The sequence below is a fragment of the Pipistrellus kuhlii genome, unplaced genomic scaffold, assembly GCF_014108245.1.
Source record: "Pipistrellus kuhlii isolate mPipKuh1 unplaced genomic scaffold, mPipKuh1.p scaffold_m20_p_1, whole genome shotgun sequence".
Lineage (NCBI taxonomy): Eukaryota > Metazoa > Chordata > Mammalia > Chiroptera > Vespertilionidae > Pipistrellus > Pipistrellus kuhlii.
Window position 1 is genome coordinate 13,578,630 of NW_023425404.1, and position 16,832 is coordinate 13,595,461.

General features: G+C 54.8%; 1 protein-coding gene across 6 annotated transcripts in view; it reads right to left on the bottom strand.

Moving 5' to 3' along the window:
• Positions 1-1,845: 1,845 nt before the first annotated feature.
• Positions 1,846-16,832, bottom strand: part of RGS6 (regulator of G protein signaling 6) — a 467,079-nt gene continuing 452,092 nt past the window's right edge. For 2 of the 6 annotated variants that reach the window (XM_036432400.2, XM_045579016.1), the window contains exons 18-19: positions 14,467-14,533; positions 1,846-5,830 (exon numbers count right to left, since the gene is read on the bottom strand). In XM_036432400.2, coding sequence (XP_036288293.1) covers positions 5,580-5,830; positions 14,467-14,533 — 318 coding nt within the window. In that variant the 3' untranslated portion in view covers positions 1,846-5,579. Of the gene's footprint in view, positions 5,831-14,466; positions 14,534-16,832 lie in introns of those variants that run through there. The other 4 variants (XM_036432407.2, XM_036432418.2, XM_036432420.2 and 1 more) reach the window with 3 other exon arrangements.

Consider the following 16,832-nt stretch of genomic DNA (forward strand, 5'->3'; position numbering starts at 1 on the left):
AGCTGTTTTTTGTCTGCTGAAATAAGCCAGACGTGGCCGGGCTAGCTCCAAGGTCTGAGGGGACTGAGCCCATGGTTTTAAGGGAGCAGAAGAAGAACAGAGAGCTCTGTTCCAGGTGGAGCTTAAGCTGGGCTGCACCCCCACCCTGAGCCTCTTTTAAACAAGCCAGGCCCCTTGGCCAGGGAGGCCTGCCTCTGCATGTGAGGGGCCTGGGACAGATCCTGCAATCGTACCGCCCATCCCCCAGCAGGCACTAAAGGAAGTCCCAGTAAAGGGAGCCGAGAGTTCATTGGGCGTTTCTGCTCAGGAAGGGAGGTGGAGGGAAAGCGTGTCAGCAGAGCTCTGTGGCCCAGTTGGAGCGGGCATCTTGGATGCTTCTCTAAGCTGCAGAGTTTGGAGGTTACCACATCCCAGGAAAAGCCTAGGGTCAGAGGCACCCATCAGAGGCCCTGACGGTCCCTTGGAGACTGGGACCAATGAGCAATTGGAAGCTGGCCCCAAGGGAAAGGACAGACTCATGCTCTTTAAAAAAATATGTTTTTGTTGATTTTAGAGAGGAAGGGGTGTGTGTGTGAAGAGAAATGTCGATTGGTTGCCTCCTGTACACACCCTAACTGGGGATAGAACCTGCAACCTGGTTATGTGCCCTGACCGGGAATCAAACCTGAGACCTTTCAGTGCATAGGATGGTGCTCAACCAACTGAGCCACACGGGCCAGGGCCAGACTCATGCTCTTTATACTAGAAGTCCCCAAAAGTGTGTGCGGAGAGAGGAAGCAGTCAGGGGGGTCTCAGGCAATCTCGTGTGGGCACAGCTCTTAGTGTTATTGCCGACAGCCCCAAATCCCCATCTCCGCCTGGGACCTGACGCAGATCTGTTTCTGGGCTCAGCAGGGTCGTTCATGCGTACAGTGACAGCATGCTAAACAAGATTCTGGAAAGAGGCCGGATGGCTTGGCTGGGGAGGAGGAGTTCCAGGTTCCCTGGAGGTGATGGCTGTGGTCGGGGAAGACAGGGAGGCATGGATCTTTTGTGATGGGCCTGGATGTGCCATTGGGGATATGCTGCAGACCTGACATTTCAGGTGCTGTCATTGGTGTGACCTTGGTCTTGACCTTGTGGCGCAGGAAGTCCTGCTCTGGGAGTTGGCCCAGAGGTTGGGAGACAAATTGATTTCCATGTAAATGTGACCAAAGATCCATTCCTATACCTCTGAGATCATTTCTACTTCCAGGAATAAGATTTCTGCCACCGAAGCGAGCTGTTAGGGGCCAGCCTCATTGTTCATAGGGTTGTAGTAGTGTGTATGTGTGTGTGTGTGTGTGTGTGTGTGTGTGTGTGTGTGTGTGTTTACTGTGTTCTCTTCCTCCTCTTGTCAGCCTGGTTTCCAGGCTCTTGAAGTCTTATTGCTTTGGCGTTAGAGGGAGAGGAGACTGTCACTCAGGAAACCAAGACTCTGAGTAAGGAGCACCGTCTGTATGCAGCAGACTTTGACCTTCAGATTTTATTTAAGAGTGATAGAGCTGTGTCTGGCCACAGATGCTGGGTTTTGTGGTTGAGCACAGCAAATGGGGCATAGAGACCTCCCAGCCAAGGAGACCCTGGTAGAGTCAGGGGCCTTAGCCTTCTGGTGCTACAACATTCCCAGCCTCCCAGGATGAGTCCGGTCCCAGCATCCTGCAGGGAGTGAGTCCCCTTGCTCACAGGCTGTGCATGCATGTGTGATGCAGGCAGGTGTTTAATGGGGCAGGGTGAGGAGTGGGGAGTGGGGAGCGGTGGTAGATTTTTGGGTACATTCTGCCCAATGAACCCCCAAACCAAGGAGCCACACAGAGTTCGCTGGACTATAGAGGGTTCAAGTAATTTATTTTTAGATTGTACCAGCATGTTTGGTTCTGGGGTCCAATCCCCAAATTCCAGAAAAATAAACTAATAAGAACCACATGCACTACAAGAAGGCCATTCCGACGTGTCTGTGATCATGCGGTGAGTGGGCAGAGAAGACAGACCAGGAGCCCTGGGCACAGAGCAGGGCCTCTCTCCCAGACAGCTGGCAGCTCCTGCCTCGGAGTCCTTGTCGGGGTTGGGAAGAGGGCCGAGGCTGGGTCATGTGGACCCTGTCCCTTTTCGGCCCTGGGCCTCTTATTGCTACATTTGCTACTTTGCTACTTTATGGGCCTTGAGTTGTGCCCAGGGAATGCCTATCATCGGGTGGTACTAAGAGTAGGCTGCTGGCGTTTGCTGTTGCCATGGTTACATGAGCACAGGCCTCTCTTCAGAGAATCCCATGGTGAGTTATCAGGGATTCATTTGGCCATTATTGTACTGTGTCACACGTGGTCATTGCTACAGACTCAACTTGGCCAACACCTTGGAAGCTGATGGCACATTATTCCCTGCACCCTGGGCTTCCCACCTCCTGGACTTTGCGGGAACACCTCCCCCAATACATCGTACAGACCTGAACACCAACAGCCCTCAACCCTTTCCAGCTCCTGGAAAGGCTTCCTAGTGGTGGCTTTCGAAGTCCATGCATTTGGAGCACAACGGGAGGGGTGCACTTTAGGGAACACACCAACTTCCACAGCCAACCAAGGGCCCGCTGGGTGGCAGGCTCCTGGGTCAGTGCCCCATTGGTGAGGTAGTTTGAACACACCGGCCATCCTGCCAGAGCATGTCCCCAGGTGCTCACTGGTTCAAGAAGCTACTCAGAGTGGTGAGCATTCTCTCCTGGGTGCTGGCCTGTACCTGACCTTGGCGGAGGTGGGCCTGGAGCTTGGCCAGCAGACTGCACTGGTGGGCTGGGCCCTGCTGTGTTCCTGGGTCACAGCAATACCTTCCCAGCAGATCACAGCATCACTTTCTAGAAAGACAGGAGCCCTCTTCCCACTCCAGAGAGTTCCTGCTGGATAGGGCAGGTGCTCTGACTGCTGCCAGGCATTTACATATGCCAACCTACAATTACTCTTCCCTTATAGGTATTTCCCAGTGCCTAGTGTCTGTCCTGATGGTTGGGTGTTTGCTTCGAAGGCTGTCCTGATGCTTTGGCTGTGGAGCTGTCAACATGATGAGTTGGTGAGCACTCAGTGGGCAGGGTCCCGGCCCAAAGACTGTGCCCAGTCAGAGGAGCTAGGAAGCTTTGGGAGGCAGGGGAACATGCTTTGTTGCAGAACTGCCTTCAAAAGTCTAATCTGGTCTGAATTTTTGGCTGTGTAGACCAAGCCAATGAGAAGCTGGCCAAGACCTGATTTCCCAACTGTAGTTCCCTTCTTCTAAGGTCTGCATAGTAGACTGACCTTGTACTGGCCAACTTGGGCAAAGCAACTCCATCCCACCCTTTATTACTAGACATGATCTACTAGGAGCACATGGTGGTGGTCATAGGACTGGGTATGCCTGGCTGGGAGGTGGGATGAAGGGGTATTGCTCTGGGTGTGAATCCATCTGAAGTGCCCGTAACTCTATTGAGCCTGCTGGCTGGCCTTTGCCTCTAGATGTCCCCGGAGGTGTTAAAAAGCTTCCAGCCTGCTCCATCTCAAGGCTGGAGTCCACTTGGCTTTAGGCGGGCCCTTTGGGAGGGTAGGCCAAGTCTCATGCCAGTATCACTCAGAAACAGCCATCCAGGGGCCAGGGAAGCCAGCCCTGCCCTGTCTGAAGTCCTGCCCTGCCCTCAGCCCTGCCCTGTCTGCAGCCCTGGGGAAAAGCAGGAGGACCAGGCCTTGCCCTGGATAAGGGAGGGCACAGAGGCACCTGCTATTCTGGAACTGCCTTTGTCCACATATCCTGTGCCTTGGTGTCAGCACAGCCGGGGGCCCTTGATAGGGAGGAATTTCCTTTGGGTGATGTTGGGCACAGAGGAACTTAAGGTGCAGTTGGGCTCCATGTGAAAAGCAAGATTAAAAAAAGAAGGAAAGGAGGGCTCAAAAGGCCCCGGGGCATGGGACAGGGCTTCCTTTTAGTCATTATCTCTTATCTGCCAAGTGCCAAGCTCTGTGCTGAGGTGTCATGGAGTCTGGGTCTGTAACACCACCTTTGGAGACACTCTGAGGACTCGACACATGCCATCTAGTTTGTACCTCGAAGAGAGAGCAACTACTGCCAGTGGGGGAAATTGAGGCATGGTGGTCAAGAACCCACAGGGTATAACTCCAACCAAGACTTCTAATGCCCATGGTGGCCCCACTGTGAAGGCTGGTACCCTTGGGACAGGGCTGGGTAGAAACAGACATTTGACATAGCTGGGAGGGGGGTAGCGGTGGGGGTCAGAAAGATGGTTATGGGAGCCTCCAGGAGGCAGGGGCTGCAAACAAGCTCACATGCCTGTGACCACCAGCTGGTGAATTTGCCTACAGGAGTAAAGAAATACCAGTGACCGCTTTTTTTTGCTTCTATGTTTGCTGTTTATAACTCCCGAAGGAGATTTCCCACGTATGGCCAAAAATAGATCAAAGGAGGATGGTCACAGCAGGTGGGGGAGTGAGTGTGCGCGTTAAAAAATACATTGCTTAATACTGCTCTGTTCCTAGGCCCATGGCAGTCCCATGATATTGACAACGATGAGAGCAATAGCTACCGTTGGCTAAGCACCTACTATGTGTCAGGCACCTGACCCAGCGCTCTACATACATTACCTCGCAGCCAAGTGGGCAGATGAGCATTTTGACGCACACAAGGAGGGAATACCTACGGATCTCTTGCAGGTTTTCACAGGTGTTGCATTCTGCTGGCTTTTCCCCTCGATGACCGATGACCGGCGTTGTTTCATGGGTGCCTCTGTGGGCTGTCAGAGGATTACTGGCCCTGGTCCAGTCCCTCTGCAGCCAAGTCCCATCCAGCTTCACACAGCACTGAGCCCAGCCCGGCAGGAGCCTGGCCACGCCCACCAGGAAGCCACAATCCCTGTGACCCAGCAGCACCCCTGCTGGGAGCTCTCCCAGTTTCCACTGGGGCTGCTGCCGGGAGGATCCCAAGGGCCCCTGAGTCCATGGCCATGTTTATTTTGAGTAAAACACGAGGGAAGAAACCAAGGAAAATGGGCGAAAACCATAAATTATGAAACCACACATGTTTAAAGAGATGGTCAGAATCTGTTAAGCCGCACGCTTTTCCACCTGTGCTGGTGCTTCTGGCACTGGACCCGCGGGACGGCCTCCAGGACCCAAAGGTGGCCAGTGTGCCTGCGGGCGCCTCTCCAGAAGGTGGCCTCCGGGGCCTGCTCCGTGCTGACGACGTGACTGGGACGTGTGGCATGAGAGTGGGTGGCCACAAAGACGGGGGAGGCGGGAGGCGGTGGGGATGCAGTGGCTACAGCTGTGTTGGGTGCTGTGGGTGCACCAGAGAGACAATGGGGACGGTACGTAACACAGGGTGTGGGCAGGGCCAGCTGGTTCTTCTTGCCTCGGCCGGATGGCATGATCCCCAGGCAAAGGGACGAGTGACGATAGAAGAATATATCTCAAGTGACAGTCACCACACCCCATAAGAAAGGTCTCCCCTGAACGAGTGAGGGACAAGGGCCTCCTAGAGAGAGGGGTGTCGCGCACAGCTGTACAAGGATGGAGGGTTGTAAACAGGGGCCTCTACCGGGCCAACCCCAGGTTCTGTGAACTTTCTCTCAGGTCCTCCTGTTCCCCCACCACGTCTCCCCGTGGCCGCCCTTCATGGCCCTCGCTCTCTGTCACAGTGACCAAGTCTCCCCGCAAGGACACTCTGTCCGTGGATGTGGAGCGCCGCCTCCTGCCCCCGTGGTCCTCGGGCCCGGGCCCTGTGGCGGGAACCGTCAGGAGGACTGCATCAGGCCGGTGAGGCGCTTGCCCGCCAGCGACTTTCCCTGCAGAGACAGGCGACAGAGAGGCACACACAGGTGCACACACACACACACACACACACACAGAGGGACAGAGACAGAGAGCCAGACAGGTGAATTAATTGTTGCATGAGCCATGTTGGCCAAAGGACTTTGCGAACAGACCCCCTCTGATCTCTGGGTTTGGGGGCCTGCACTGCAGACAGTTGGAGCAACCGGGAGTCTGGGCAGGTTAGGGAGGGAGGCAGGGTGTGCTGTTGGCACTCTTTTTGAGGTGTGGGAGTTCTACTTACCCCAAACCAGGCATTTCAGCTCTAAGCCGAGCGTCTCTCAATGCCCGTGGGCTGACTCTGAACTTGATTTTATTTAAGTGAGCAAGAACAAGATAGATGGCTTGGGGAGTGGCCGGATATGGGAGAGTGGGCTGACCCACATAGATGGCGGCTAAGCAACTGGGTGACTGGAAACTAAAGAATGAACTAGCAGTCTTAGGAATGCAGAGGGCCAGGAAGCCTATTTGAAACGCAGGAGAGGCACACAAGCTCTGGGTCCTCTTGATGACCCAGCTCTGGACGATGAGAGTGGCATTTGGTCATGGCTCGGAGAACAGGTGACCACGTGCCACCGTGGGCCTCGGACAGCCCGCTCCTGCCACCTCCTATATTCTTGGCTCCCTCTCTGCAGTACCCAGGGCCTCACATCAGGAGTGCCACCTGCCCTTCCTTCCCGAACAACCGATGGAGCAGCTCTTCCTGGAAAGTAAGACAAGGAACCGGACTGAGAGAGGCTCACATGCCTGTGTCCAGTTCCCGCTCCCCTCCACATAAATCCATAGCATTGGACAGGGGCCTGGATGAGACCCAGGCCGATTGATCATCATGTCTGAGAAAACACTCAGAACCCATCCTGTTATTGGCAGGGTCAGTGACACCATTGCCATCCGCCAAGGGCAGCACACGCTGGCTCGTCAGCACGGCGGCCGAGTTTGCAAGGGCCAGCAGTTCCTCATGGTCATTTCTAAGTGGGGTACGAGGGCTCAGCTTGTTTGCTGGGCTTGGCTGCATGTAAGCTGGATGTAATTAAAAGAATTGATCAGGCCTGTGAAGCCTGGTAAGGTACTCAATAAACCTTCTGATTGACAAATTGATGAATAATGGGCGTATCTAACCATCGAACAGCATCCGTTGTGACTGGACACAGGACCGCGTGTCACCTGCCTCAGTGCTCCAAAGAGGAACACGGCAGTGTGACTTTGAGGGCATGGATGGGCACTTGGTCCGGAATTGGCACTGCTCTCAGGGGCTATCCGAAAGTGTGCTCTTCCTCCTGTTCTCCTCCTCCTTTCTCTCACCATCATCACTTTCTTTCACTCCTCATTTTCTTTTAAAAAATAAATTTTTATTGATTTCAGAGAGAAAGGAAGAAGAAGAGAGAAATATCAATGATGAGAATCATTGATCGGCTGCCTCCTGCATGCCTCCCTACTAGGGGATCGAGCCTGCAACCCAGTCACATGTCCTGACTGGGAATCCAACCCAGGGCCCTTCAGTTATGCTCTATCATGAGGCAAACAAGCTAGGTCTTTGACTCCTCATTTTCACTAGTAAGACAAACTTCTCGTTTTTGCTCCTCTTAAAATGCACACACACACACATGCACACCATCTCCCCATCAGCAACCTTATCTATTCAGATCTTCAGATACACCGAACTTCGCCTGCAGCAGGATACATTTATACTAGGCTAAGGATTTTTAAATCAGATTTTTTTTTTAATCCTAGAGGGTTACGATGCCAGTCTTTGCAAATCACTAAAAGCAGGCGGCTATGCCTCTGTGCAGAGTGGGTCAGGTTCAGCTCGAGCTGGCGGAAGGCAGAGCAGGCCTTCAAGGCCCCCGGCCCTGGATGCTGAGGCACATTCAGCTGCACTCTCCTTCACTGCCCTTTCTTAGACGGAGCTTCAGGCATTTGTCATTCAGTGGGTACACCTGGGATTGTGCCTTCTCAAAGCAGGCCTGAAGGCAGAAAGCATGGTGTGTGTGTGTGTGTTCCTCTCTGGGGAAATGTGGGGCTGATGAGTCTGGGAACCCTGTGGTCTGAGAGTTCTAACAAACCTCCCCCACCCTGTTGACCCATGTCCATCCCTGCTCCTATGAGAGGCACCAAGGAATTTTGCTTTCTTCCTTGTCACTGTGGTAACCACCCACCAGATACCGGCTCCCCCTGCTTCCATCCCTCCTCCACCAGGGCCACAAATGACACATTATGTCCCCAGATACATATGTTCCAGTTTTGTCATACACAGCATTCGGGCCCCTGATTTAGTGGGCAGACCTGAGGGGGTGGTGGGATCACTAAAGCTTCCCCATCACAGTCTGTGTCCAGTGCTATGCTAAAAGCTCAGAGACAAAGAAGGTGAGCTACGGGGCATCCAAACCCTCATTACAGCGGCTTCCTCATTATGAGGTCATTTTGGCTGGAGAGAGGGGTCTGCGGGTGGAGGGAGGTTGGAGACTCTATTTCTGGAGGACTGTGTGGCTGTCCATTTGTTTCAGCTGAATTTGACCCTGAGGCCCCCCATCCTCCATATCTCTCAGCTCTATGGAGTGGGCTGGGCTAGGCTTGGAGGCTCTAATTAATCTCTTCCTGCCTCCATCCTGGGGCTCAGGCGCACGGCTGTGACTCCAAGGACCTGTGGCCAGCCCATCAATCCTGCCCCCGCCTTCCCCTCGGCTGCTTCTATTTCTCCCGGCGTCAGGGGCAGGGGGTGCAGCTGACCAGCCTGGAGAACACGCAATCCTAGTGGTGCTCTCTGGCATTTCTCTCTCCCTCTCCCCACTCCTGCGCGTAGGCATTTGCCAAATGCCAGTTGCTGCTAAAGGAGGTCAGGAGGGTTCGGGTTGGCTGCCGGGGGGCGGAGGGGGGGAGGAAGAAGGGGGGAGACGCAGCTCAGCCCAGCTGCCATCTGTCTTCTACGCGGTGACCTCCCGGGTGAGGCTGGAAGGTGGTTACTCATGCAGGACGCAGGCAGGGCTGGATGCCTGGCCTTGGGCTTCGGGGAAGAAATCCTGCAATCACTCTGGCTCAGCCTTCTGAAGTGCTGAGATCCCTGAAGTTGCCGGGGATCAAAGTGAAATCTGATGCAGAGGCTACCTGTGTTCAGCTGATTCAAGCTGGATGCGGCTGGGAGTGGGTGGGTGGTGGTGGCTTGCTGCTCTGCCCAGAGAGAGAGAGAGGAGAGCTCCCCCCGCCCCCCATTTCCTCCAGGGCTCCTCTTTCTCCCCCAGTTTGGGCGTTTCTGTAGGAAGCACTTAGGAGGGGAGCAGGGATCCTGCCTCTGCTTGCCACAGAGCAGAGTTTCGGGGTCTGAATGTGTGATGTTCCTCAGAGCCAGTCAGCTGGGAGCGGACGATGGTGCCAGGAAACGGCAGCCAGCTCCGGCTGAGGCCTTGGCAGCTGAGCGCAGCAGCTGAAGGTGGTGGGAAAGGCTATTAGCAGCAGCCTTTGTCCGAGTGGGAACACATACAGTGATTGAGGACGGAGCCTCGGAAGGTACATTCCAGAGACATCAAAGCTTTGCATATGGACAAAGCGCTTTTCACCTTCGCGACCTTCGTTAAAGTTTAATCCGATGGGATTTGGGATCCTTCAGTTTCACGGGCCACAGGCTCACAAGCACCCACAGGTCCAGTCCCCACCCCTGGCTCTGTGGCCATCTTGCCAGCTAAAAGCCTGCAGGAAGGTGCTCACGAAACCCTTTGTTTCTGAAAGGAAAGGCACAGAAGGAATGGCTCCCTTCTGAGCAGTGCTTTAAGGAAAATGGACATGCGGATGGGCATGCTGTGGCTCTGGGCATCGCACCTGCAGATGTAATCAACCAACATGCACGATCCCGCTTACCAAGACCCGTCGCCACTTACCTGGGAGACGGGTGCTATACTTTCTGGCTGGGCAAAGGGCTGTGGTGCAGAAAGTAGCCCCGGGGTCAGAGGGCATATTGGGGGCAGCAGAGCCAGGGGCTTCTCAACGCTAAGGTGGGGAAAGACCTCAGAGCTGCCGATGAGATTCTCTTGCTGATTTGCCCAGATGACCTCAGACCAAAGTTACAGATCTAGGCCCACCAGGTCTACGCCCACTCTGGGGGAGGGACAACGTCGACGGGAGTGGGGCCTGAGGGAAGTTTCTGGGGGGATGGGGTATAGGTTACAGATGTGCTCACGTTGCTATATGTAGTTATAATTCAAAAGAAAAAAAATTAGGAAGACATCCCAGTTATCACATTTTGCTTTGAAACTCCCCACTCCTTACTTTTTTCAGTTGCCGCCCCCAGAATAGGAGAGAGCCAGGTTCTCCAGTTCAGGAAACTAGAAGTTGCAACCGAAGGCATGCAGCACACTGTTTCTAGTCCCCATTGATTCAAACTGGTCACCTTGTTGGAACACACAGGCGTTTTCATCTTCGCTAATGAAAAATGGTGTTTTGCTGAACAGGGCTCACCAAGTGACCTCGGCAGACAAGGAGTGGGAGGCCCCAGAGCTGAGCTGTCCTCCCAAGGAGGCTGAAGGTCACCCAGGAGGAGGGGACGCTCAGGTTTATAACTGATGAGTGTGTGCGCAGTCACAGCGCGGGGGGAAGCTTGCTGAGAGGAGCAGCCAGGAGCCTAAGAGCCAGGGGGACAGGTAGAGCCCGGCTTGGGTGTGGCAGGAGGGGGGGAAGCCGAGGACCTGCCTGACATCATCGGTGACTTTCCTGGAGGTTGGTGCCCCTGGCACCCCTTCTCCACTGAGCAAAGCGAAAGAATCATTTCAAAAGGGCGTATGAGGAATTCTGTGGCAAATCCTTTCCTGATGATGTTTAAATCGGGGAAAGATTTGCTTGGGATAGTTCAGAGGTCTGAGCAACTCTGGCAGGGGATGGCAGAGAAATCCATACTTAACACAGAAGAGTTTCAAAAAAACTTTCCACCTCATGATCGCTTGTCACCTTCTATTGAACTCTGTGAGGCAAGGGGGGCAGATGTAACTGGAAAACAAGGCTATGGGACAAGCCAAAGATCGCCCGCCCCCTGCTGACCCACAGCGGAGTGGGGGAGCAGGGCGAGCGGCGTGGGAGGCGGCGAGGCTGCCTCTGGCCGCCCCTCCACAGCTGTGGGGGCAGGAGCCCCGCAGCCACATCCACTCCCGACCCGTGTTCTTCCCGGCCCTCCCCACGCTTTCTGATCTCTCTCAGGAGCTAACGGGGATTTTATTTGCTTTTAAAATATTCTCTTTACTTGACTTTTACAAAGTGAGAGACCACAAACATAAAACAACCACCCAATTTAAAAAAAAAAAAAATCAAGAGTAGGTGAAAATTGAATTAATTTTTAAAAGTTCGCTGGCTGAAGAATTAACCTACTTTTGTATACATGTGAACCTGTTTAAAAAAATAAGGACTATGATTAAAATAAAATGACAGATTCTCAACAACCCACGGTCTTAGGTATAGAATAGTGATTGTAAACAATCAGGTTTGGCCCCATAAACGAGCAGGTTTTTCCATTCTGTGGAACCTGCCAGCAATCACGTCTTCTGAAAGCAATTCTCACAAAATGTCACTGGGACCAGGGCAGGTTCAGGTACCTGATGCTAGCCTGCATTGTCAGTGCTTTTTATTCCTTCGAAAAATTTAATTTAGAAAAGGTGAGCTGCCAGCCCTCCCGTCTGAACTAAATTTGAAAGGACCAGCCTGTCCCCTGGTCTCCCAGGGATGCTCTCTGTGAAATTAAAAAAAAATATATATATTGTTGATTTTTTATAGAGAAGAAGGGAGAGGGATAGAGAGCTAGAAACATCGATGAGAGAGGAACATTGACCAGCTGCCTCCTGCACCCCCCCCACAGGGGATGTGCCCACAACCAAGGTACATGCCCTTGACTGAAATCGAACCTGGGACCTTTCAGTCCGCAGGCTGACGCTCTATCCACTGAGCCAAACAGATTTTGGCTCTCTGTGAATTTCTTATTCCAGCTCCATGGGGGGCACTGATACCCCATGGACCCTCCCTTCTCAAGTGCCCTCCTCTTCAGCTCGCCCAGACGTTGGTGGTGGCGGGTGGGGGTGGTCTCATTCATGGGGACACAGGTGGGCTGTGAGGACAGCTACTGACAGTCACCATTGGTTGAGCGTTGAGCAGCTATTATGTGTCAAGCACTCTGGACATTTCGGACACCTGTGCTAATGCCCACACCGGCCTTGCCACATGGATATTACATTACCCCACACTGGACAGATGAGGCCACAGGCTCAGCTAGAGCTTGAGCCGAGTTCCTGAGAGCTGGTCAGAGGCAGGGCTGAGTGGGCCGGCCTTCACAACCCACAGGCCTGCTATTTGTAGATGCCATCCCTCTCAGAAAGGAGGCAGATGGCAGTGCTCAGGGAGCAAGGACTCCTCCGTGCCCACCCACACTATACCAGTGGTGGCTGTTGCACAGCCAGGAGAGTCGCCATTTTGTACTTGTGGCCTGTGCTGTTGGTGCCAGTGCCTCTGGGATGGCCACAGCAAGTGTTCCAGGGAGCACAGAAGCAGATGCAATGTTTACCTCTCTCAGGAGGGGCAGCCAGAGCTGCCTTACTCCAATGAGGACCCAGTGCCTACATTGGGGTGTACTGGTTGGTTGGAGCATCATCCGGTACCCCAAAAGGTCATGGGTTCTATGTCCAGTTAGGGCACATACTCAGGTTGTGGTTTGATCCCTGGTTGGGATGCACATGAGAGACAACTGATTGATGTTTCTCTCTCTCTCTCTCTCTCTGCCCCCCACCCCCTCTTCTCTCCTTCTCTCCCCTTCTCTCTTGTTCTCGTCCTTCCTCTCATATTACAAGTCATTGAAAACATATCCTCATGTGATAAAACAAAAATAAAAAACAAAGCTTGAGCTCTTCAGCAAAATAAAATGTGAAAGTAAGAAACCAGGGTGTCCAAGCCAGGCTGGAGAAGTCCTCCCTGGGTGTCATTCCTGGCATCTCTGCCTCCCGCCTCCCATCACTCTCATCCCTTACAGGGCTCTTTGCACAGGCCAGCCTCTGCCTGCTAGTTCTGGTGGGTGGTGAGAGACCTTCTTCATGGCCTCCAGCAGTGCAGGGACAGATCTGGAACCAGGCGGGCATGCCAGGCGTGCCAAGCCTCAGCAGCTGTGCCCTACACCAGTGGCACCGTGCCCAGGCCCAGATGCCCGGGCATCCTTTTCAAGCTGTGCGTTCTCACTTTCCTGTTGCTGCTTCTCTTGGTGCGGGAGAAATGGGCCCTTGCTGCTGCCGGATCTCTAGCTCCTGCCTCCAGTTCTGACTGAGCGGGCAGGTGCTCAGCTCACAGGAAGTCCTTGGACTCAGGAGAAGTGGAGCAGAGGCGGGCAGTCCCCTCACTGGCGCCCTCAGGAGCATGCCTTCCGCTAGCCTGTGCAGTGCCTGCCTCGCCCTCTCTTCCTCCGCACATGTACTTTGCATCTCAGCTCCGGTTCACTCCAAATTAGGCAAAGGTCAAATCGCGCAAGGAAATGGACTTTTTGTTGCTATTGGCAACAACTTGATGCTACTTTTTTCCAACGAGGAAGTTCAAGTGATCCCTGACTATGGATTGGGGGGAGGGGGGAGAGTGCGGCTGGAGTTTAGTGGAAGAGGCAGCAGGAGGAATCACTTGCTCGGCCGTGTGTGATTCTCCCGAGGACCAATAGGACTCTAACTCCACTCTCCCCGGGGCACCTCTCATCCCCTGCAGACACATCCACCCAAATCATGTCCACTGGTTGGGTCCTTGGCCAAGGCGAGCACTGGAGGCACAGGCAGTCAACATGCTGGCCACCCCACAACACCCCCCCTTCCTCTCCCCAAAGCACCATCTTTCCATGAACGTCCACGTCCCCCTGGACACCTATGCAAAGAGGGCCGGCTCACCTCTCCTTCCTCCCTGCCACCCAGAATGCAGTCCGGCAGCCTGTGTCAGACATGTATTTCCAACTGAAAGGGTGCAGCAGGGGGCAGGTCAAGCAGCATTTTTCAGATCTCTGGAGAGAGAGTTGGCTGAGGGAATTCCTAGACACAGGGAACCCTCCTGCTTCCCTTCAGACCCTTTGCCCGTGTCGCTGTGGCACTGGGGGACAGGGGGTGGGTGGCTGTCCAGGCTTCTCCCCTGTGGAGGGGCAGGCCCACCCGCCTTCCTCCAATTAGAACCAGCGCTGTAGCACGTGGTTGCCAGGTTCCTGCCGGACTTGGCTGTGGGCCAGGGCGGGTAGGGAAGCTGTGACAGTTGTGGAGGCCGTATGTGGGCGGGGAAGCCTAAGGATGCTGCTGTGGGCTCAGAAGCATCTTCAAAGGTGATGGGCATGTCTGTCTTGTCCTGCATGGGGTCCAGGAGGAGCGAGTTCAAGGATCAACACCTAAAGGGGCATTGCCTCTGGGACAAGGGACCCTCAGCTGCTAGTGGAAAATACTATGGGTGCCTAAAAAACGGGCAGGAAAAAATCAGACACCCAGCAATGGGTGCCGCCGACTGTCCACGGAGCGAGGGTGAGGAAGCAGGAGGGGTGGCCGGGACAAACAGAGTCACCTCTTCGGACTCCCGCAGCACCTTCCGTGCAGGAGGGTCCAAGAGGAGGTTAGAGAGTGCGCACGCCGGGGTCACTCACCCGCTGCTGGAAGGAAGCCGCCTCGGGGGTGAAACGCAGCGGCCATTCTGACTCTGCGCCAGCAGCACTGGGCAAGTGTGTGTTTAGGAAGGGAAGTGAAGAATCACTTATCCAGCTGCAACCAGGAAGACCTGCGGCTGTGGGGGAGCCCCGGCCCAGGCAGCGCACACGGCGGCGGCGGGCATGCAGTCGGCGGCGGGCGGTCATGCACAGGCAACATGCAGGTCTGCAGCGTATGTCACACACGCACCATACACTGCACAGGGAGGCGCCTCTGAGGCAGGCAGCACAGGCACCATGGATGCAGCTGTCACATGCCCATGCCGCGTACATAAGCATCTCATGCAAGGTGCCCGATGGGCCGTCAAGCTTAACATCAGGCCCGTACCATGCCAGTCTCCGACACACACGGCGGACGGACGGACAGCATTTATTTCCCTTAAGGCACATGTAGAAAACCTGAATTCTTCCCAGGAAGGGGCCATTTGTGTCGTGGAAACGGCCTCTCGGCTTCTGTGTCTGTCAATCCTACGAGCAGGAGGAGCGCACTCCAGGGTCTGGTTCACTGGGATTTCAAGGCATCCTGTCACCGGGGCCTGATGCCTCCCACAGCCCCACCTTGTAGGACGCGGGTAAGAAACAGGCGCCTCTGTCCGCCTGGCGAATGGAGCACGTGGGCTTGGGGAGGTTGCTTGGCTCAGGCGGCCGCAGGCGGGCAGTGAGCTGGGAGGAGATGGCCTCTGGGAAGAAGGGGCCTCCTGGGCGCCCAAGGCTACACCTGGAGGGTGGGTTTCATGCTCCTGTGCCTGACCTGTGTCTTGGGGCCCTGCGCCTCAGTAGGGCAGCCGTGCCAGATCCTGACAATGTATGCGGCATGCCCAGTGGCTCTCCACACAGCTCCCAGGAGGGACTTGGGGGACCCTGGGAATCGGCCACAGGGCTGAGGTTGGCCTGCTGGCACCACAGTCCCTCCATTCCCCGGGGAAGCAGAGAGCGGCTCTCTGGGTCAGCATTACAAATAAGCCCACAAAAATAGCTCGTGCTTATTGAACGGTGCACGGAGCTGCTCGCTGTAATAAACGAATGTGCTTGGCACGCATTGGCATAGATGAGATACCCACTGCCCATCTTTAACTACAAAGTAAACATGATGACACCTACCTCGCAGAATACTGTTGGGGATTAAATAAGGTCATAAAACTAAGCATGGGCTGCAGATGATCATAATAATGAAAATAATAATATAAGGAACTATGTCTGAGCACACGCACTGCAAACACTGTGCTAAGCACCTCATGTATTTCTGCCACCTAATCATTTCCTCGTCTCTCTTTACAGAGGAGGGAACTGAGCCGCCTAGGCCACCAAGCTGAGTGGTAGGGCTGGAGTAGAACCAGAGTCCCCTCCAGCCAAGCCCAGCATGACACCAATGCCCATAGTATATAACACGACGATCCCCCAAGAAATGGAAGCCACTCCTCAGTTAATGCCAACCGCCACTCGGTGCAGTGTGCTTCCTTACACCCACCGGGCAGCTGGGTGACTCTCAGGGTCTTACTCCCGCATCAGGTGGAGGGATAGGGTGCAACCGGGGCTTCCGTCTCAAAAGAGCCCACTTCTCTCCCTTCTGGTGGGCATGGAAGGGACGCTGTGTCCCATGGGCAAAGCCAGCAGGTCACCTGCAGTCTTGGTGAGAAGCCGATGGGGGGATGTTGCTGCCAGGTTTTGGACAGCATTAACCCCGGCTGGTTGGTGGTGCTCAGTCACCCCACGTGGCTGGCTACTGACAGGTTCAGGCCAGGCGGGACGGCTCAGGCCAGGCAGCCGCGAGGGGCCAGTGGGAGCCTCTCCAAACACATGCCTGCCAGGGCGAGAGGCACCTCGCTGTGCGTTAGCGTGTGTCCTGGCAGAAGGGAGAGGAAGGGGCCCATCACCCAACCTGAGCGAAGCACCCCATTACCCTACCTGCACCCTTTCCTGGTGACCCTTCCCAGAATGCCTAGACCCTTCCCAGTAGGTCTAGAAACAGCAGGAAAGTTCGGATTGAGGGCTCGCACAGGGTGGGCTCTGCAGCCGTGTCATTACCAAGGAAACCTCGCAGCAGGACCGCTGGACGGTGATGGCTCACAGACCTAACGACAGACTCCTCTCCACCTTTAGAATTATGCCCGGCCTGGCGTGGCCTGTGTCCTCCAGGCGCGAGGACCCATCAGATGATCCCCACGGGGCTGCTGCAGTGTTGCTGCAGGTGACAAGGGTGGGCTGAGGTTTCCACTGGCTGCTCCATCGCCATTTCCCAAGGTGACCTGTGCAGCGGCAAGGCCGGGTCCTGGAGCCCCGCCCGATGGGGATTAGCCGCACCGTGC